At 39.8% G+C, this 23,280-nt stretch overlaps 3 protein-coding genes across 3 annotated transcripts; all 3 read right to left on the reverse strand.

The window, feature by feature from the left end:
• Positions 1 to 1,464: 1,464 nt before the first annotated feature.
• Positions 1,465 to 2,412, reverse strand: LOC311627738 (olfactory receptor 56A3; the record flags this gene model as incomplete). The annotated part of the gene is made up of 1 exon (XM_084894298.1): positions 1,465 to 2,412. One exon carries the CDS (start codon positions 2,410 to 2,412, stop codon positions 1,465 to 1,467), a length of 948 nt encoding a protein of 315 aa, XP_084750424.1.
• A 5,669-nt stretch (positions 2,413 to 8,081) lies between these two features.
• Positions 8,082 to 9,029, reverse strand: LOC311628433 (olfactory receptor 56A3-like; the record flags this gene model as incomplete). The annotated part of the gene is made up of 1 exon (XM_084895672.1): positions 8,082 to 9,029. The coding sequence occupies one exon, from the start codon at positions 9,027 to 9,029 to the stop codon at positions 8,082 to 8,084; it is 948 nt and encodes a 315-aa protein (XP_084751798.1).
• Positions 9,030 to 21,577: 12,548 nt separating this feature from the next.
• On the reverse strand, positions 21,578 to 22,522 carry LOC311627744 (olfactory receptor 56A1; the record flags this gene model as incomplete). Its single annotated transcript, XM_084894304.1, has 1 exon — positions 21,578 to 22,522. The coding sequence occupies one exon, from the start codon at positions 22,520 to 22,522 to the stop codon at positions 21,578 to 21,580; it is 945 nt and encodes a 314-aa protein (XP_084750430.1).
• Positions 22,523 to 23,280: the final 758 nt, after the last annotated feature.

Below are 23,280 nucleotides of genomic sequence, written 5' to 3' on the forward strand. Positions count from 1 at the left end.
GAAAGTCGATCTTTAATTAATAACATGCCTTGTATATTTCAGTGTCATTGCTGGAATATCTTCTGTTGCTGTGCCATATTAGTACACCAAGGCAGAACCCTACATGCACATCATGAATTCTGAAGAGAAGATTTAAAACACAGACAATGGTATATAGACATTGAGAATCAGACTTTATATGATCATTCCTTGTCCTACACCCAGTAAATCTCATTTCTCCACATGTGAGCAATTCTTTCAAGAGCTATACCCTTTTGAGAGTATAGACACAGGCTTTGCTTGATTAAGAATAGGAGAAAAAAGTTATTGGCCTTGAGATAAGTAAAAGAGTCCTATTTTTGGACTTTAGCAACTTTTCATTATTTGGTATTGACATTTAAATACTGTTGTCTTCTGCAGAGTATTATGCTGAGCAAAGTAAGCTAGTCAGAGAAAGATAAGTACCATCCATCTCACTCATTTGTGGAATTTGATGAACCAAATAAACTGATTATCAAAAGTAGAAGCATGAAGAGACTGTTGAACCTCAGAGGGAATGGGAAGGGAAGGTGGGTTAGAAGAGATCAACCAATGAACTTGTATGCATATATTCGTGATCCATGGATAGAGACAATGGGGTGGTAAGGGTCTGGGGTGAGAGGAGGGTGGAAGAGGGTTTGGAGGAGATTAATGGAGAGAAAAAGAGAACCCATGTAATACTTTCAACAATAAAGACTGAAAAATAAAAATGAAATACTGGGTCTTTTCACAACAGTATTATGCACCTAGGTTAATAATAAGTTACAGACATGAACATTTCCATCTATAGATATTTTTTAATTACATGTACAGAAATAGTAAATACAATATTAAGTAGGGTTTATTTCTGCACTATAGGATTCACCCTCCTGAGTTCTCACATTTTAGACTAAACAGAATCATGAAGATTGGAAGAAATTTCAAGTTAAAGTAATAACAGGGGGAAGCACTGGAGTTTAAAGGGGAGGGATAGAGTCAAGAAATTATTTCAGTTTGGCTCAGCAGTAGAGCCCTCAGTCTGCGGACTAAGGGTCCCGGGTTCGATTCCGGTCAAGGGCATGTGCATTGATTGTGGGCACATCCCTGGTGGGGAGTGTGCAGGAGGCAGATGGTCAATGTTTCTCTCTCATTGACTTTTCTAGCTCTCTCTCTCCCTTCCTCTCTGTAAGAAAAATCAATAAAAATATATTTTAAAAAAATTGTTTCAGAATTAAAACCACTTTTCACCTTTTCTTTTATTTTCTTTCTTTTTGTTTTTTTTAATCATGAATGAGTGTTGATTTCAATAATGCTAGTATATGAGAGAACAGCAGGTCATCCACAACAATCTGCTCTTTACTTTTCTCCTTGAACTTATGTCTCTGAGCTCTGAGTTTCAACCCAATTTCCCATTACCTGATTTTTAAGTCATTCTGTTTTAAGAATTCAGAGAGCCAGTTGTCCTTATTACCATCCTTTCTTCAGTAACCTCTGGATTCCTTGCTTGATCTCCTTGGTTCGCACTCCATAAACAATGGGGTTGAGGGCTGCAGGGATGACATGATGAAGGATATTGAGCAAGACTGGAACATCAGGGGAGACATTCTTCTTAGCCACATGAGTGAGGACAAAGACCAGAAGAATGGTACTGAAGAAGAGGATAAGGATGAAGTGAGAACCACATGTGCTTAGGGCCTTGGTCACGGCACCCACTGCCTTGAGTCTCAGCACGGCTCGCAGTATGAAGATGTAGGAGAGGAAGATAAGGATGAGGTCTGATCCTAGCAGAGTCCAACCTCCAGCAAATTGGTAGAGACGATTGATGGTGATGTCATCACAGGAGAGCCTGGAGACTGACATATTGGCACAGATGCAGTTCTCAATGATAGTTCTCCCACAATAATGGAGTCGGATGGAGAGAATGGGTATGGGCACTGTAAGAAGGACATTTCTGACCAAAATAAAAATGGCAGCCTTAGCTACAAATTGATCAGTGATGATGGATGGGTATCGTAGTGGGTGGCAGATGGCCACATAGCGGTCATAGGCCATGACCATGAATGTGCAGGACTCCATGGCAAGGAAGCAATTCATGATGAACATCTGGAGGAAGCAGGCAGAGAAGCTGATGGACCTGAGGTCAAACCAGAGCATGCCCAGGACCTTGGGGATGACGGTGAGGCAGAGCATAATGTCCAGTAGTGAGAGCAGGCTGAGCAGGTAGTACACGGGCTCATGCAGAGAGGCCTCCAGCCGGATGGTGATCAGAAGAATACCATTGGCCCCTATGGCCAGGAGGAAGAGGAGGCTGAGGGGCAGGGACAGCCAGTGCTGCCAACTGGTTGACCTGACAAAACAATTCAGGAGGAAGTCTGAAACTGCTATAGAGGTGGTTTCATTTAGGTGTGCTGTCATATCTTGTCATATATTTCCATAGCTTTATTTTAGTGATCTGTAAAATTAAGATATAATTAGCTTCTACTCAAAATATATAAAGACAGGGAGAGAACCAAGATGGTAAGCACCTAAGCGGCCTAGGTAAGCACCTAAGCAGCCGACTCGCACAACAATTTCAAAAACAACAACTAAAATCAGAACGGAATTCATCCAAAAACACAGGAAAGCTGGCAGAGTGGGAAATCTACAACTAGAAAGATGGAGAGAGGTTCACAGATCGGATTGGGAGTGGCAAAGAGCTGAGGTAGGGAGATGCTCCTGCGCAGAAAGGAAGTGTGGCAGAATGCCTGGCTGGTGGGAGGGAAAAGGAATTCCCCGAGTGCACTGAACCCTTTCCTATTGTACTGAACCCCAACCCCGGCCAAAGCCCAGGTTTGGAGTCATATGGGTGGAGTCTGGACTGTAGAGAAAGGCACCCAGAGACTCAGAGACTGGGAGACCGACGGGGGGGTTCGGGGGGGGGGGGGGGGGAGGCGCAGCAGGCAGGGTCTACAGTTGCTCGAAAGTGAGTATGCAAAGAGGTCTGACCGCAGAGGTTGCCTTGACCTCTCCATAGCGGAAGGAGTCAGAAGCTTCAGACTACAGAGACCCAAACCAATTCTAGGTGAGCCCCTGGGGCACCAATGCTCTTGCACGGGAAATCTGCTCAAAAATTACTTTTATTCTATTTCTTAAGTCTTCATATTTGTAGCATTCTTTTTTTTTTTTTAAATATATTTTATTGATTTTTTTCACAGAGAGGAAGAGAGAGGGATAGAGAGTTAGAAACATCAATGAGAGAGAGACATGGATCAGCTGCCTCCTGCACACCCCCTACTGGGGATGTGCCCTCAACCAAGGTACATGCCCTTGACCGGAATCGAACCTGGGCCCTTTCAGTCTGCAGGCTGATGCTCTATCCCCTCAGCCAAACCGGTTTTGGCGATATTTGTAGCATTCTTAACGTCTAGAAGAAACAGCCTTAAAAAGGAAATTAGCAATGTCACAGGGGTGATACCTGTCATTAACAGGATGAAAAGTTGATTCTTCTGACTAGAATAGTGTGAGAGTGATGAGGTCCACTTTTAAAGTCCTTCCATCTCCTTTCTATTGCCCTTTCCATCTTCAATATAATGATCCAGGTACACACTCTCCCCTTCCAGGCACTAGTGCAATGTTGCCATTATCACTTAACCTTTTCCCAGCATTCTTTCAGGTACTAGAGTCACAACATTAAATAAGAAATTGTCCTAATTCTCTAAAATGAATGCAATCCTTGAGACATTAGAAAATAATACCAAGTAATGTGGGCAATGCCAGGGTCTTTCACCATTATGAGACTTGACTAACTCTGACATATGGAATAGACTGGAGAAATAGAATTGTAAAATAAAGCAATGTGGTACTCTTGCTTACATTAAAGAAAAAGGATTCTACTAAAGTTCTTTCTCAAGTGTCATTTTAGACAATATCGACTGCACCCAGCAACAGGTAATTTTGATATGCTGGGCATTGTTTTCTGTTTTTAGCAACAGTCGCTTTAAGAAATTCTTTAGCTTCAGCTGAAATCTGTAGCACTATTTTTTAATCCCCACTTGCCACCAATTGTGTCCTTTGTTCTCGACCTCTGAAGTTATATAGATTAAATTTAATTCCTACCTTATGATTTAAGCATTTGTGGGCATATTTTTCTTCCTAGAGCCCTTAAATTTTTATATTCATTGTTCAAAAATCAATTTTCACTTCAATGCACTTCCTAGCTCTTTTACTCCCATTAACCTCTTATGAATAAATCCTGGACTCTGCATCTGTCACTACCAAACAAAAGAGAAGGCAAAAGGAGGACAAAAGAGAGGTTTGCAGAACACAGGGTCTCACATGTGCCTCCTGACCTGAGACAGGCCAGTCCCTGTTATCCCATTTTTACACTACTTCAGCTGTACTGACTCAGGAATGAACAGGAGCACATACCTGGGCTGAAGAGATGGATCTCTCCTGTCTTGTGGATAATCTTGGTCTAGCTGCCTCTCAGACACCCTCTAGCCAGAGGACACTGACATTAGTGCTCAGGATAACTCTTCAAGTATTAGGGGTAATTATGACTCTAAAGCCTAAGGGACTCTGCCCTCTGGGAAGTTCTCTATACCTACTTCCTTGGGCCCAAAAGGCCTTCTCAGAATAGACAGGTAGGCAGATGAGAAAATGATGTTACAGGTTTTTGTTTGTTTTTTTCCTAACAGAAAGGACCTTTGGTACTCCAGCATTACACTGGCTGTGTTCTGTAGGCAACAAGTCAGTCTCCTGAGTATAGGGATCTACAAACATTCATACATGTCCATACTCATTTGCACCTGCACATTTGGCACCTTCCATGAATCCAAAGGCTCACTCAGAAGTCCTCCTGAGCTTTTGCACATGTTTTTTAGAAAGGTACATTCCAAACCATGATACTGAGTGGATTAATGTTAACTTATTGTAACACTAGAGGGCCGGTGCATGGATTCGTGTATTGGTGAGGTCCCTCAGTCTGGCCTGAGCCCTCTCGCAATCCGGGACCCCTCAGGGGATGTTGGATAGCTGATTTCAGCCCAATCCCTGCAGGCCCAATCCAGATAAAAGGGATCCTGATCCTGTGCATTGAAAGTCTGTTCCCTGGTGGTCAGTGTGCATCATAGCAACCGCATTTGGTCGTTCTGTTGCTTTTCTGTTGCTTAGGCATATATATATATATATATATATATATATATATATATATATATATATATGTGTGTGTGTGTGTGTGTGTGTGTGTGTGTGTGTGTGTATGCAGGGAATTTTAAAATAAGATATTTCTGAGAAAATGCAATGTTTTTCAGAGAGTCCTACAATAATTTTTGCTATAGTGAGAGATTTTTTTTAAAAGATAGAATATACAACTAATTATTACAAAACATGATTTGTTCTTTTATTTTTTTTAATTTTCTTTTTTGGCCTTATGTGAATTATTCACATCCCTCATGTTATGGAAATAAGTGTCATCAGTTTCTTTAAAGCCCTTCTTTTGCTTAATTTTCTTTCTTCTGCATATCTTGACCTTGTTCCTATTTTTTTTCTTTTCAGGAAAGTGAAAACTCTCCTGCAACCAAGATATATGCCCTTAACCAGAATCAATTCTGGGACCAGTGATGGGTGCCAGCAGTGGATGTGAGTGGTGGCTCTGGTGTAGGCTGTGGGTGAGAGTGGGGCTGGCACTGGCATCGGGTGCAAGAGGAGCTACCAGCCTGGATTGCATCTCAGGAGTGGGAAAGGTGGAGAAGACCTGAGGGGCGATCAGGGCCAGCTGCTGCCTCTTTCATTCACTGCCAGCACCACCCCCACTCGCACCCACAGCCAGCACCAGAGTCACCACTCACACCCACTCCTAGCACCCAGCGCTGGTCCCAATTGCTTGCAACCATCAGTGATGCAAGCAGAGGCTGCCAGCCCTGATCACCCCTGAGGGCTTCTCAATCCCCCTCTGCTTCTGAGAGGCAATCAGGGCTGGCAGCTACCACTTGCACCCACTGCTGGAGCCGTCAGTAGGTGTGAGCAGGACTGCAGGCAGACAGAGGACTGAGGGCCATGGCAGGAGGGGCCAGGTAGGGGTACAGAGGAGGGGCCAAGACCATCTTTGTGCCCACTGCAGCCTCATGGCTCAGTCCTTATCAAAGTGCATGAATTTGTGCACTGGGCCCCTAGTATATTATAATGTATCTAGTTGCTTTTGTTTTTTAACATCTAATTTGTCTCTATAGCACCTTTCAATATGGAGTCTTAATTTTTTTTAATTTATGAGCTTTTCTTCATAAAGATATGTAGACCTCTGCATTCATTGAAACATTATTCATTTCTTTGTTTCTATTGATATTTCCACAAGTTTGTTCCTTTTACATACATTTTACAATGGGCTCACATGGACTTAAAATTTTTGTAATATATTTTAAACATTAAGTTGTTTATATACACAGGATCCTACATACTCTACAGAAAACCTTGAATTAACCAAATTCCATTTTGAGGGGCTTTCTTCTGTGACTCTCTCAGTTTTGCCTTTCCTCTCCTGACCATTATTTTGTGTTCTTTCCATGTTCATCTCCCCACACTGAGAGACAGGATTATATGGGGGCTCTTCGGGGCTTTTAGTAGGTTTTCTTACTCTATATTCTTTCCATAGGCCATCCTATCTACTCTTATTGCTTCAATTCCCATGTTTTTATCTTGAGTGCCAAACCTGTAAGTTCAAGTACTTACTATGTACATCCACTTATATGTCTCATGGGTAATCAAACTCAAAGTGCCTTAAAATGTACTTCTGATCTTACCTCTAAGCCTCTACCTCCTCCTATAATGATTTTCCATACAATTTCTCAAACTATAACCTCATGCATGAATATACTCTCTCCCACACTCTTGTTATCTAATGTAATAACCCAGAAGACAAAGGCCATGTCTGAATTATAATCCTAGTTACTAGCACACATTCAATTATTGGTGCAACATTTATTTAATAATTTATTTAACAAATATTTATGGGTCTCTACCATACACCAAGCACTATTCTGGCACTGAAGATACAGCAATGAACATAACAGAACAAAATCCCTGCCCTTATCCTGCTTACATTTTAGTGAACAAAGACTGACTGAACAAATAAATGAGTAAAATGTTATAGTCATTGACAGTGATATATCCTATGCAGACCAGTGAAACACAGAAGGCATTAGAAAATAATTTTTGTTTGGGGGAATATTGTTGAATATTATTTTTAATACTCTGGTCAAGAAGACCCATGGGCATGAGGGCAAAAGCTACATGGGCACAGGAACAAATAGTAAAATGTCCCAAAGGCAGAAATATGGTTCCTGTTTTTGCAAAACTGCTAGGAAGGCAGTTTACATGTAGTAAACTGAAGGAGGAAGTCAGATAGGTAAGGGAGTCCCACCTAAGAAAATAAATTCTTCTCCCTCAGGGCTTCCAAACTGCTTTATTTGTGTGTTTTAATCTCTTATTACATTGCAATATAATTGATTTTATATATGCTTGTCTTTTCCACCAGACTATGTGTTGTTTTTATATAATAGGATCAAGATTTATTTATTTAGATTTCCATTTTCTAGCATTCTGCTGGACATAAAATAACTGTCAATAAATATTTTTAAATGCCCAAAGAAAAATGTCAAAACATAATAGCTATTTTAAACATTTTAACAGTTGTTTTTTTTAATCTTATATTTACCCTTCCAAAGCTCATGTACTATCTTTAAGTACTGATACTTCACACCGACTATACATCTTTAATTAGTATTGAATTTCCATCTCCACTGGCTCTACTGGAGATTTCATCGGGATCATACACTTAGTTGACGCTCGACTCATCAAAATTCATAGCCCCTGGTCTGTGTAGTATAGTGAGCAATTACACAACTATATCCTTAGTTCCTGTCAGGGTACCATAAAATAATAAGAAATAGGATGTAATCCTGCCTGTGAGGGGGGAAAATGCAGTTCGTTTCATTAGGCATGTCCATAGAGATTATGATTTGCATTTCTTTCAATCCCTGCCTTCCGATTGTGATTGTGAGTATTCTTTATTGCGAAAAGCAAAGCAAGAACACAATTACTTTCTTCTGTCACCCACCTCTCCTTAATAATTTCCAAATCCCCTGTTTAATCTCCTGGGTTCGTACACCATAGACAATGGGGTTGAGAGCTGCAGGAATTACATGGTGTAGAATATTAAGTAAGATAGGGATATCAGGGGAAATCTTTTTCTTGGCCATGTGGGTAAAAACAAAAACCAGCAGGATGGTGCTGAAGAAGAGGATGAGAATAAAATGAGAGCCACAAGTGCTCAACGCTTTGCCAGCTGCCCCTTTTGCCTTGAGTTTAAGAACAGCTCGAAGGATGAATGTGTAGGAGAGAATGATGAGGATGAGGTCAGAGCCCAAGAGAGTCCAGGCCACAATTAACTGGTAGATTTTATTAAGGGCAACTTTATCACAGGACAGCTTGGACACAGAGAGGTTGGCACAGATACAGTTCTCAATGATATTTTTTCCACAATAATGGAGCCGGGCAGAGAGGATAGGGATTGGTGCAGTGAGAAAAGTATTCCGGATCAAGATGAAGGCAATGGCTTTTGCCACAAATCGGTCAGTGATTATGGATGAGTAGTGCAGAGGCTTACAGATGGCCACATAGCGGTCATAGGCCATGGCTAGGAATGTGCAGGATTCCATTGGTAAGAAGTTGTTCATAATGAACATCTGAAGGAAGCAGGCAAAGAAGCTGATGGACCTGAGGTCAAACCAAAAGATAGCCAGGACCTTGGGAATAACAGTAAGACAGAGCACCATGTCCAGCAGAGAGAGGAGGCTGAGCAGGTAGTACATGGGCTCATGCAGAGACACCTCCAGCCAGATGGTGATCAGGAGGGTGGCGTTGGCCCCCATGGCCAAAAGGAAGAGGAAGCCAAGAGGCAGGGCAAGCCAGAGTTGCCACCTGGGGGATCTGACAAAACAATTCAGGAGGAATTCAGAGACTTCAGCAGAGAGGGAGCTGTTGCTATCCGGCAGCATTGGCAGTGACTTTCATGAGGTAGATGTCTTTGAGTAACTGAAGAAGAAAGAAGAAGTTAATTCTACCATAGACTCTGATGACTACATACTTAGCTTGCAAGATCCATGAGGATAAGGACGCAGCCCACCTCATCTACCCCACTTCCCTTGTGCCTAGCACACTTTTTAACACATAAGAAGTGGCTAAAAAATATTTGTTGAATGTGTAAAATAATGTTTTCCTGTTGTTCTTTCATCTGTGTTTCATTTTATATCATCTCCTGTGTGAACTGGAGAAATCGTTTTAGTGTGTTTTCTTGGTTAATACTTAATGAGTTAAAAATCATTTGAGCATCAAATGTTATTTTAATGAAACATGTAAAACCAGAGAAAAGATTTTAGTTTAAATTTTTATATAGATATACATTTTAAAAGCTATGGTATCCACAATTAAGTTTTTAAAGAAGTAAAAGATGGAAGCACTTAGAGGCATGGTGGTCTCGGTACATAGAGCAAATCTCCTGATGAAAATGAGTAACAATCATATCTATGGCTAGTCTATGTCTCTATATATACCAATAGCCTTTTCTATAGCTAGACCTATATGTATATTTGTATATACATATATTTGAATGTATCCATATCAGACAAAAAGAAAAAATTACCAGACTACAGATCGAGTGACATCCAGATATGAAAATCAAACACTGACATTGGCTTTCAACCAGAGGGCATTTGTGGTATTATATGAACTGAAACACCAGTTTTCATTACCTAATAGAGCTCAGAGACAGAAGTAAAATCCAGGCTAAAGCAGGTGACAAACCTATTAGGTGATTTCCCACATGATAGGCCTTTACAGCACTATATCCTGAATAAAGGGACTGAAAATAAACTCACTTTTTCATCTCCATCCCTCATCCCCACCTGAATTCAAAGAAAACACACTGCCTCAAACTCACTGTATATTGGTAGGAGAAGTTTCCCTGTGAAACCTGAACTGGAGGCTGGTCCCCATGTGACTTTGCAGCCTGAGTTCACATCAACTGTTTGGCTCAAAGAAGAATTGAAAGTTATCCTAAATTGTAGTGGCCCCAGAAAATATAAGATGAAACACAGATGAGAGAACTAAGCCCAAATGCTTTTTTCAGGAACCAGCTTTTATCTCAGGCCTCAGAGAACTTCAACACAGATCCTTCTGAAGATAGGTTTGCTAGCAGTTAAAATAATAATAATAATAATAATAATAATAATAATAATAAATTTAAGAAAAATATCATGAGTAAAAAGCCCATAAAAACAATAGATAACAGAATCTGATTCAGAATAATCTACTCAGAATGGAGGTGAAGATAAAGTTTCAAAATGAAAATGGCTGAAGAAAATAACACAAATAGAGGATAAAATAACTTACATATGGTTAGAGTTCCAGATTGAGGGGGAGAGAGAATGGGATAGAGAATGGAATTTTTCAGCAGAGATGAAATACATAAAAACTAAATTCAAGAATCTCAGTGAGATATGCAAAAATAATTTCACACCTAGATGTATTTAAATGTGTAAACCTTGATTTCATCTTCTAATTTCAGATATCAAAGACAAAGAAAAGACCTTAAAGATTAATGTGACTATACAATCTGAAGAATCTGTGTGTGTCAGGGCACTGCTATTAGAGTTGCACACTGGTCTTAGGATTCTTGACCTCTTGTTTGAAAGGTACCCTTACTCTCACAGTCCCTCATGCTTCTTCTAACCCTCTGTACTTATATCATTCTGCCCTCTTTCCCACGATTGTTAGATTTCTTTGTACAGCTTAATGGTGTCCCCGTCCACTTCATTGTCTCAGATACCCTGCAAACAGTCTTCCTGGAGCAAAATTATTAACTCTAATGGGGTATTTCACAAACAAACCACAGTGATCCAACCTGTAAGATTGTTGCTTTTGGGGTCTACAGGGCCCATATCTGGGCAAAAACTTTTCTGTTACCTTTTTGGGCACTAAATTAAGAGTATAGAGAATTTTGTCTTAATCTTAAAAAATTATTATTTCTAATGTCAAACCTGTTCAATAGGACCTGGAGGCAAGAGAATGGTAAAGAATGTAATGATGATGAATGGAGCAGAGAAAGTTATTGAGTGGAACACAATAATCTAACCCGGCTTTCCTGGGGTACCTCTGTTGGTTTGGAGGAAGCTGTTAACAGTAGAGTGATTCTAAGCCAATAGGTGGAGGACAGACTGGGAAAGCAAGTGGAAAGAATGGGGAGAACAGAAGCATACATGCCCAGAAAATAGATGGTGAAGAGAAGATGGAAAAGAGAAAACTGCAAATGAAACAGAATAGATTGAATGTAAATAGAAAGGACAAGGAAGTAAAGCAAAGAGCATAAAGGAAGCAGAGTGCTTCTAGGGAATGAGAAAGGCAATAAAAGGCAGACTACTGAAGATGTCTTAGTAATGATAACCGAAGGTGTGTGATTGGGAATCCTTTTTCCCTTTTAAATCTGCATATCCCTCATTTCCCCATAACAGTGTCATTAAGGCTCTTCAAGACATCTCCCACACAATACTCTGCTGTAGACCCTTGAACCTCCACCTGAACCCAACCTCTCTCCAGAGCACCCAGAAGTCTGGGCTCTGCTTTGGCACAGCCATCTGTATCTGACCCTATGTCATTTTTCTCCCCTACTTTCCCTTCAAGCTCCTATCCTCAACTTCATTCCTACAGTTTTTCCAATTGAAAGCCTGGTGTTAGTCCCACCACAGTCCCTGCCCTAGCCAGCTGTCCACGATGGTGGCTTAGTGTCTTCCCATTCTGGTGGAGCCAGACTTACTGGATGGAGACAGTGATCTCTGTCAGGAAGGGCTATTTCCAGCTCTGTCTGTCTGAATCTGCTACAGAAAGTAGAATTTATGCTTAGCTTCCCCGGGGAAAGACTGCCTTACTGACCCTAAAGGGGCCAGAGACTCAAGAGCCCAGCATCTTCTTATCCCTGAGGTAGAAAGCTTTCCTCTCAGTTTTTCTCATTCTGTGATCCCTAAGCATTTAATTTTGCCCCTGAAGGAATATGTAGAGTCTCAGAGTAATCACCCTGTACCAGTTGAATGAGTAGGAAATGATACTTAGGAAATACAAGTATTAATTATTATTTATTAATTATACAAAAGCAAAGCCCTAGGGCAAGAGGGTTTAGGTAAAATGTCAGTGGGTACTAAATTCTGATTTCCCAAAAAATGTATTAATTTTTTAAAAAGTACATAAATCCAATTATGTGCACTCCTATAATTTGTAGTAACTATAAAACACTCAGATCACTCCCTGACTTTTTAATGTCTGACCAATAGTTCTACTTGAATGAAATGTTTTCAAGAAGCCCTAGTCTTACGACATTTTTAGTATAAAAATTCAAGATGGTTGCTCATGTCTAACTAATCTATAATAATAAATGCATAATAGGGAAATCCACCAAACAACTGAACAGCAGAACAACCATCCGGACCACCTTCTGGACGACCACACTATGACACGCAGTGATGCCAGGCCAGCCAAGGCGGCTGCGATGCAACTGGTCAGGGAGGCCCCACCATTACCCCATGATCACCCTGCAGAGGAAAGTGACCAGTGGTGGTGAGGGGCGGGTAGAGGCAACGCTGCACAGATAGCAGGGCCAGTTGCTGATAGGCAATTGGGGGTGGGGGAAAGAGAAGGACCAGATAGGCCCTGATCACCATTCAGACCTAAGGACCCTACCTGATAGGTCCCAGATTGTGAGAGGGTGCAGGCCTGGCTGAGGGACACCCTCCCTTCCCCCTCCAATGCACGAATTTTGTGCACCAGGCCTCTAGTTATTACATAATATATGCCTTTTGCTATGTAGCAGTCCTGAGAATTTTTATGTCTGTCCCAATTTTCAAACAATACACTGGAATCTGTTTTATTGTCTGGTTATACACTCATTTACTTAGTCAAAAATATTGTAGCCTCAACAACTGCTGCGCCAGATGAAGTATCCTTACTAAAACAGTCAAGGTGTCTAACATTTACTATGTGAATATTGTTCTTGCAGGCTCTTTTTCAGTTAATCTATATCAAGAAAACAGTCAACTAGGGTAGGCAGCAGTGTGCATACAAGGATGTTGTGTAGGTTACATTTACTGTTTTGCTCTGTCACAATACAGACTGAAACAACCTAGATCCTTTAGATGCTTTCTCTCACACTGATCCAGTATATCGGTGTCATCATATGAATTAGAGTGCTAAAGCACAAAATGTCAAGGACCCTGGATTCTCTGAGAAGACACATGCACATGACAGGGTGGAAGAACCCACAGATATTCAGGAGCTTGCCAAATTAAAGGTGTTTTTACATTTCCAATGGTGGGGAGCATGCTCAGGCATCACCCCATGTTAAAGAACAAATTATTGTAACGTGCATCTCCCACCACTAAGAAAGAAGCATCTCTGGATTTTAGAGACAGCATATAACACCCTTGAAAATTCTGGTGTAACTCATGATTTACCTGGTGACATCGGAGGCTGACAGTTTTGATTGGGACCAAGAGCAAGGGAGAATTCTATAGCAGGTTTGGCTGAGGTTCAAGCAGCCTGCTTCTCAAACTACAGGCTGTTGGAGATACAGGTGCTGTCCCTGGCATTAGTGGTAGATAAAGAAACGCTGGGGGTGGGGGTTTCTGATAAGTCCTAATATGAGTCCCAGAATAAACCCATAGAGTCTGCAGCAAAGAATGCAACAGAGAATTAGCCACTATGTATTTAAAACAGCTACAACTCTCTGAAACAAGAAGCAATTAAGTTATACGGGCATGGCGGCAACCCATTCTATGGAGAGAATAGTATTTGGGGGGTTGCCTAGAGTTACAAAATACAATAGTTGTCCCAGACCTCATTTTGCCTACCTCATTTGCATGAATGCCTTTCCCTCTCCTCACACAATGGTCTCAGGGAGACTCCCTATGACCAGATAAAAGGAGAGGAAAAAGCTCGGTCCTGGTAATGAGTGAATCATCTCACTATGTGCAAGCTAAGAGCAGTTTTCACATTATAGTCCTAATCATGGAAAAACCACAAAGATGGAGACAGGGTTCTGAACAGTGCATCTGGACATTAACCAGATGAATTAGCAAGACTTGAACATCAGAGGCAAAGAAGTCTGGGGAGAAAGCACATGAATTCTCCCCACAATGCATTTGGCAGATCTTAATAGTTCACACGAATGCCCCCGCCCCCCCAGAGCATGAGTCAGGGAAGAGGAGGCAGCTAGAAGTAGCGGTGATTTCTAAAAGCACTGATTTCCTGGGGGTAGAGTCTAGAATGAGTGATAAAGGAGAGAGGGAAAGAAAGTTATGATAGCCTCTAGATAAACTACAGTGGCAGAAATGTATCTTCCTATCTTAAATGCTTCCTTAGAAATTGTGATAACCCACATCTTGAAGAACTATTGACAGGACAGAGCTAACAAACAGAGAATAAGATCTTACCAGTGCAGGGTAGGCTGTAGCAGACACGGTCTGTGCCCTGTCCCTATGCCTTCTGCACTTGGATTACATTCCAACACATTTCTCCTGCCAACACCTAGGAGTGGGCCTGTGAGCGCCCTCTGGCTGTGGAAGCATGCTAGACTTATGGTTGGGCAGGGCTGAAGTGTTAGGGGATTAAAGCTTTTTTAAAATTTTTAAATTTCTTTATTAATTAAGGTATTACATGTGTCCTTATAAAGCTTTGAGCAACAGTGTTCAAACAATGATGGAAAAAAATTATGGCAATGTCTTTCCAATCATTTTGATCATCACTTGGATCTGTCTAGTACCACAATTCTTTCTTGATTTGATTCAGTGACCATCATTTTTTCTATTTGCTTGTTTGTTTGTTTGTTTGTTTGTTTGTTTTTAAATTATCTATTGCTTAAAGTATTACATGAGTCTCCTTTTTCCCCCATTGGCTTCTCCCCAGCTGTTCCCACCCCCCAGTACATGCTCTCACCCTCCTACTGTGTCCATTGGTTATGCTTATATACAGGCATACAAGTCCTTTAGTTGATCTCTTACCTCCTCATCCCCGCCTTCCCTCTCAGATTGGATGGTCTGCTTGATGCTTCTATGTCTCTGATTCTATTTTTGTTCATCAGTTTATGCCATCCATTATATCCCACAAATGAGTGAGATCATGTGATATTTATCTTTCTCTGACTGGCTTATTTCGCTTAGCATAATGCTCTCCAGTTCCATCCATGCTGTTGCGAATGGAAAGAATTCCAAGGCAATGGTATATAAAATAAATTTGCAGGGAATGCTTTCTGATATGATTTGGGGGGTGAAAGAGAGTAATAAGTCATGTTTAATTTCTAGTACTTTGTCTTTGATCATTAAGTGACTATCGGTGCTATTCACTGAGATATGGAACATAATATGAGAAGTTTTATTTGTTTAATCTTAATTTATGAGTGAAGTTGTTGACATCAACTCTGCAATGAGTAGATAAGAAATTCATATTGAATGAAGCACAAATTCTCATCAGGCAGAATATGAGTTAAGCTCCCATTTTCACTGAAGTCCAGTTTTTGGGCATCATTGAGTTTATAAAACACCAAAAATTCCATTCACATGACTCTAAAAATAATAGGATCCCTTTTGTGATTAAGATAATATCATATTTTTCCATGTTAAAAATACTTATAGTCTCTGGAGAGTTATGATACTTGAAATTACAGTTTTACTGACCTCACTCTGTCACTCGTTTCCAATTAAATTATTCACTTTCTGGGCTAAGTGACATTTACCAAAAACTCAGAAATGGACATCATTAGTGCATCAGAAAAGTTCTCAGATGGTAGAAGTTGTTCATGGATGATGCTAAAATTGAGCCTTCTGTAAATTCAATACATTTGCAAAGAATAGAGTAAACATATTGAAAAGATGTTTCTTCTATAGGTCTTATTATAGACTTTAAATACATAAATACAAATATTCAGACCCTAAGAAATAAGATTTTATAATTAAAATATTAAATAATAAATTATCATTAAATATTAAAATAAGTTTGTAGCATATCCTTAAGTTATGATCACAAGAAATCCATTTAATTAAACAGCTAAAATTTAGTTCTTAGGGGAACACAGTGTTATTCTATGGTAACGTTTGGGTGTCCTGGGTTCTCTAAGTCTTTCTGAGACATAAATGTTTCAAGTGTTTATTTAATATTTATTATTTACTTGATAGCTAGTGTTGGATCTGGGAATACTTAAGATACATGGTCATGATAAAGAAGCAGTCTTTTTTCATAACTCTTACATTCTAAGTTAGCAAGGAAGACAATAAGCTTGCAAAAATAATTACTCCAGATAATGTTTTATAAATGAGATGAGAATTTGAATAGTCTGGTTTGGGATGCAGTAACATATATTTTACATGCAAGATTATTTCTCCTAAGAAATGAATATTCAGTGGCCTAGTATCTCCTTTAGGCAGTTGGATCTATGTGAGGAATCTGGCAAATGGAATGATATAGAAAATGATGTAAATCTCTGTAGATTGAGCTCTTAAAACCTTCCACATATTCCCTCCCTTTGCTTGTATGACATCCAGGTTCAGAAGCACAATTGGACATGGAGGATCCACGTATGGAGGAAGCACAAGTTCCTAAATATTAACATAAAGCAAAGCCCCCCATGCATTGGAATGGGGTATGGATGAGAAATAAACTTTTACTGTGTTAACTTGCTGTGATATTTTTGTTGTAGTAACTGACTTTATTTGCAGGGTCTAATTCAATATATGGAGGGCTTTTATGTATTGTACAATGCCTTTGCTACTATAATCTGTAGTAGATAAAATTTCAGAAAACTATAAAGCTATCCAGTTGCAGTCTAAAAATGTAGCTCATTCCCTAAACAATGTAATTAGAAGAATGGATTTAGATAGCAAACCTACCTAATTTCTCATTCTTGATTCTAGTCCCTATTAGTTTGAATGACCATTAGTAATTTATCATTTTTGCTGAATTGTATAATCTGCGTAATTGGGAATAATGATCCTTCATGGGTTATTTTGACCATAATCTCCCTGCAAGTAATTTACCTCTTGGTAATTATCTATGCTAATCTCTACTATGTTCATATATAAACACTCCAATAACTTATTTTTTGGTTGAGTAGGTATTTAAAAAGTTATTACTATATATATTCTATAGCCAAATACAGTTAATACAACATCTTATTAAATACCAATATGCATTCTACCTTTTTGAATACTTGACTCATATCATTGATGATATTGACTCTTAAATGTCACTGAAGAAAAGAAAACCAGAGTATGAATTGTTATATATTTTATTTTTGAAATTGATCATTCAAATCTCCCTGTGCCTTAGGTTCAGGAAGTATAGTATGTTCTTCAAGCTGCCTACTACCTCTCCCCCTAAGTGTTGGAGATTTCAGAAGTTTTCTCAATCCAGAATTGTCAGTCCCTTTCAAACACCAAGCAGAGGTTGAGAACTGAATTCACTCCAGTGTTGTTATTTCCATTGATGGCCACAAAGAGGCACTGTTGATTTCCCTGCAATGAAGCTTTTCTTTAACCCTGGCAGTAAAGCCAGTATGTTTAGACTCGGTGGCTACACAGACCTGCTGTCCCACACTGAGCATCTAATACTATATGCTTAGAACATTATCCCAATGCTCAATAGAGCTTCAGGATCACTATGTACTTAGAGTCTCTCCTGATTCTATTTTATGATACATAGAAAACATAGTTTTGTTTGCTCAATAATATTTAGATCTTTGTTTTGAGCAATGGTCACCAACACAGACTCTCTTTTTCCTCCAGATATTTAATTCCAGGGGACTTGTTGCTATCTCTTGTCGGTAGTTCCTGATTTTAATCTGCTCTTTTCCTGAATAGCAGCATACAGTGGTTTCAAATATTCTTTCTCAAAAGGCTCTTGTGTCCGTTGCAAATTTCTCATGCAAATGTGACCAGCCTGCAAACCAGCCACTCCCCTTCCCTTCCTCATGTTCTTAATGCACCACCCTCCAGTACCACTAGACTATAGTCAGCTTATATTAGCAAAGTGACTCTTCACAGATTTTCTCAGGTAAGCTGACAAAACAGCTGTACCCCATCAATTTATTTTTTTTCTTTCAGTTTTATTGAGATGTAATAATATACAGCCCCTTATAAGTTTAAAGTGTATAGCATAATGATTTGACTTACATTTATTGTGAAATGATTACCACAATTAGTTTAGTTAATATCCAACATCTCATACAAATAAAATAAAATAAAAGATTTTTTTTCCCTTGTGATAAAAACTTTTAGGGTTTACTCAGCTTTCCAATATACCACACACCAGTGCTAACGATAGTTATCATGTTGTAAATTACTTCCCCAATACTTATCCTGGAAGTTTGTACCTTTTATACCCCATCAATTTAAAATGCCTGTGGTTTATGATAGTTCGTTGTATCCACTCAAGACAGTGTTCCAAGATTTCTACCAAAGCTCATTTTTAATGCGATGGGAACTTTATGGCAAAGTTCTGTTTGCCTTTCAATATCTGGCTTTTTGAGTAATCCTGTTTCCCCATCATCTTTACCTGGTGTGGATTCACCCCAAAACTTGTCTTAGGACCATTGTGACCAGTTTATTCGCCATTCTGTGAGAAACAATGGTCTTAATTTATCTCCGCTCAGAAGCACAGCAGAGAGCCAACCTTAAGGATGTGGCTTGTCTATTCCTTATATTTAGGGCTCTACTATTGTGATACTAGAGACCCACTGAAAACACTATTTGTTAAGCCTTCACTTAGCCACTTCAATATGGTAAGTTAGGGAGTGTTTACTGAGTCCCTCAATGGGCCACAATTGTGCTGTTACTATGATGAATGACAACCAGTGTGCTAGTCTCTGTATATTTTACCAATCCCTACAGGTTGGTAGTTTCCATTCTGGTGTATACCCAGTTTGAGTAAATTTCTCATAATTATGTTGGCTATTTTTATTAATCTAGAGAAGCCAGATTCAGGAATTAGGATCTAGATTTTGATCAACTAACAAACTCTTCTTCAAGTCCCTTCTGAGTTTGCACCGGGGTGAAAGTATAGCAGAGTTGGAGAAAGAACTCCTAGAAAGACCCACAGAGGGGACCAAATGTGTGAAAATATTACCTGACCACATGTATCATATTTCTATGAATTCTGTCCTCTCTGCTGGATTAAAAAAACAACACAACAACAACTCATTTTATGATCATCCACAGAAGGCTCTTATGAAAATTAAAGATTATCATGCACAAACACTGATAGTTTACAAGTGCTCAAAGCACTTGAACTTTTTATTTTATTGTGATTACTGTCCTTATTATCAATATATAAGGATACTAAGATTATTATATTATTTTGAGCAATCAGTGTTGAAATTGGCCATTCTGTCTTGGGAGGGACAGTAGGAAGATGATGGTGGATAAAACTCTTCTAGCAGCCAGGAAATGTATAGAAGCCCTGGCTTGAGAAAATGAGAGCCAAGCCTGTGAGCATAAGAGTATTAAAAACCTCTTCTTGTAGGCAAATGTCATTTTCTGCCTGCTGTTGAGCGTGGCTTTGGAGAACCTGGAGCCCACACGAGCAGAGAATTGCAGTTACTCTACCGTGTTTCCCTGAAAATAAGACATCTTCCGAAAATAAGACCTACTTACAGGTTTCCTTCTGAGTGAAATATAAGGCACCCCCACAAAAATAAGCCCCCCCCCCCAGGCTAAACATGAGAGCTTTTGTCCACTGATTCTGAAAGAAATGGAGTCACAAGAAATTCACCAGGAAATTCAGGAATTGGATTATTATGATGATGTTCCAGAAGATGATGACATGATTGTCATTGAATAAATGAGTAGATTCTTGATACTGTAGGATTCACAGTTTGTCTGGTTTGTATTCACAACTACCGTACTACCGTACCGTATACAGGTAATAAATTTCCTTTATTTTCATTTAACAATAAATTTGTACCATATTCTTCTTCATGGAAAAATAAGACATCCCCTGAAAATAAGACCTAGCATATCTTTGGGAGCAAAAATTAATATAAGACACTGTCTTATTTTCGGGGGAAAAGGGTATCTAATTGCTAGTGTGGGGCAGTCAATCCCTTTCCTGTGCCAACTTAATGCAAAATTCTTTCATAGTTATGAAAGTTGCCTTGTGACACTACATCGTGTCTCTTTACTTACCTGCAACAGAGGACTTGATTCTGTCTCCAGTTCCCTGGGATGCATTGTGCCCTGCAGGGTGCTGTTACAGCTGTCACTCGTGTCTTTCAAAGCTTTCAGACTCAACCAGGAGGCGCCATACAGTCATTAACTCCTGTCTCTCAGCCTTAAAGCCTCCCATTCACAGTCTGTTTTGTAATGCCCAGGCTGGTCTTAGCCCCAGCTCTAAGGGTACCTCCTCTGAGTCCCTGTGACATCAGTACCAGTTAGAGCCAGAGCCCATCCTCAGGGTGATGAGACCCGTCAGTTCAATGGGGTCTGTGTTCTAATGACTCAACCTGTTCCTAAGTGTAAGGTTCTTCCTGCAGATTCTATTTCCATGTTACACCATACTCTTCTTTTTTCTATTCAATTCTCCAATACCCATTTAACCAATTGCTTTACATTAAATTTTCTAAAAACAGTGGATATGATATCTTCTCTCCTGGCTTGCCCACTGTTATCCAGAAACCTGATATTATACCATGCCTTTCCACCTTCAGCTAGAGTGCTTGAGCAGAGTCAACAGATCAAATGAGACTAGTTTTTCAGTTCACTCCATGAGTAATTCAAACACATAGAGAAAGTGGCCAACTCACTGTTCTGGTTCATTTCTCTATTTTCCACCCCATCAGTATCCTCTCTCTCCACCTGTATCCTCATTTTCAAGTCTCCCTGAAGGTAATAAAGTTGTGGAGGATAGAATAGAAAGCTGGTATTGTTTGTGGACACTCTTCTCCTGTGATCCTGCAGATGATTTGTTGGGCAGGACTCTGCTTTCTATAAGAATACCCTAGCTCTCAAGGAAGTAGGTATAGGTAGGAAATATATATGGACAACCAGAAGGACAATCACAGGCCAAAGGAGAGTAATGTGGAAGACTGATCTCCAGTTTCAATTGCACTTGAAGAAGCATTTCTGTAGCAAGAGCTTCTATAGCCTGGATTTTAATATCTACTCTATACCTCTCCAGAAACGTGATCTTCACCAGTTACCTCTCTTAAAAGCAATTATTACTTTGTTAAATGTACGTAATTATGCATGCAGGGGTGTTGTGAAGGTGAAATTACTTAAATATGATTGCCTAGGCTTAAAGCAGTTACTCGATAAATGTGTTTCTCCCTCTTGCCTAACTCCACCTGAACCAGGCAAAGAAAATTAAAAAAAAAAAAAAAGTGACTGGATCAGTTATGAAGTGAGCCTCCATGTGCATAATAAATTCTCACTCACAGGCTTTCTAGGCATTTGCTCCCTAGGCAAAACCACTAAGAAAAAAAGCGGGGGAGAAGAATTTAGACACCTTTTCTACATATTCACATTTCTCTGTGCAGCAATTTCTGAATTCCTTGTTTTATCTCTTTGGTCCGAACCCCATATACAATGGGGTTCAAGGCAGGGGGTATGAGGTGATGAAGGACATTGAGCAGGATCAGGATGTCCATAGGGACTCTCTTTCTGGCCACATTTGTCAACACCACCACCAGCAGGATGGTGCTAAAAAATAGGATGAGGATGAAATGGGAGCTGCAAGTGCTCAGGGCTTTGACTGCGGCCCCCTCGGCCTTGAATCTAAGCACAGCTCTTAGAATGAAGGTGTAGGAGAGGAAAATAAAGATGAAATCTGAACCCAGTGCGGTCCAGCTAGCCACAAATTGATAGAGTCTGTTCAGGGTGAAATTGTCACAGGAGAGCCTGGACACAGACAGGTTGGCACAGATGCAGTTTTCGATGACGTTTTTTCCACAGTAATGGAGCTGGGCAGAGAGAATAGGAACGGGTGCAGTGAGAAGGACATTTCGTGTGACAATAAAGACACTAGCCTTGGCCACAAATTGGTCTGTGATGATGGATGGGTATCGTAGTGGGTGGCAGATGGCCACATAGCGGTCATAAGCCATGACCATGAATGTGCAGGACTCCATGGCAAAGAAGCAATTCATGATGAACATCTGGAGGAAGCAGGCAGAGAAGCTGATGGACCTGAGGTCAAACCAGAAGATGGCCAGGACCTTGGGGATGACGGTGAGGCAGAGCACAATGTCCAGTAGTGAGAGCAGGCTGAGCAGGTAGTACACGGGCTCATGCAGAGAGGCATCCAGCCGGATGGTGATCAGAAGAATACCATTGGCCCCCATGGCCAGGAGGAAGAGGAGGCTGAGGGGCAGGGACAGCCAGTGCTGCCAACTCTGGTAGTTAGGGAAGCAGATGAGGAGGAATTCGGAGACTGGAGCAGTGGAGTAGTTTCCGGGTGAAGCCATTGAATTAATCTTGAGCTGAGAAGGCTGCTCTTAACTATTTGTACAGTCAGATGTAAGACATAATTTTTTAAATTGACTTCAAAAGTATTCCTCTCACTTACTCTTTATGTAGCTAATTATATATAGGAGGAGACTTCCCCCAAAATTTTTATCAGTGTTTTATTTTGTTTTTAATGCAATAATCAGGAATGGCTAAAATTCAAAATGTTATCTGCACATCCATACACATATCATGTTGGTAATATGCCATTTAAATTGGACAAAGAGTAAGTAGTTTAAAAGGAGGGTGAAGACCTTTAGAGGGATCTGAATATAGATAAAAAGGTATGTCACTTCCTTCCAAAAGAATTTTTTTCTTTTTCTTTTTCCTTTTGGTAGAGTGGTGAGACTTAACAAATAATGCTATGGTCTATGGAGAGAAAAAATGAATCCGTGAAATAATTAGTTTTTTTTGGGGGGGAGGAAAGGATAATAAGGAATAATCTCATAGTATTAAGAGTGTGCAACAAGTTAGGTCAGCATGGTACCAATGTAAGAAAAGCACAATGTTAGTAGTATAAAGGAGATAAGCTAAAAACAAACCTACTTTTTACAGTAATCTCATATATGATGAAGGAGGCAACTAACCTATGATGAATAAGATGTGTTTTTTTTAATTGGTGTTATTTTAAAATTTTCAGTAAGTGTTTTTGAGATAATTGTTGACATTTCAGGGGGGAAAGAATCTATTTAGGTCCTCACCTACTACCATACACCAA

The sequence above is a fragment of the Pipistrellus hanaki genome (assembly GCF_964339955.1).
Source record: "Pipistrellus hanaki genome assembly, chromosome: 9".
Lineage (NCBI taxonomy): Eukaryota > Metazoa > Chordata > Mammalia > Chiroptera > Vespertilionidae > Pipistrellus > Pipistrellus hanaki.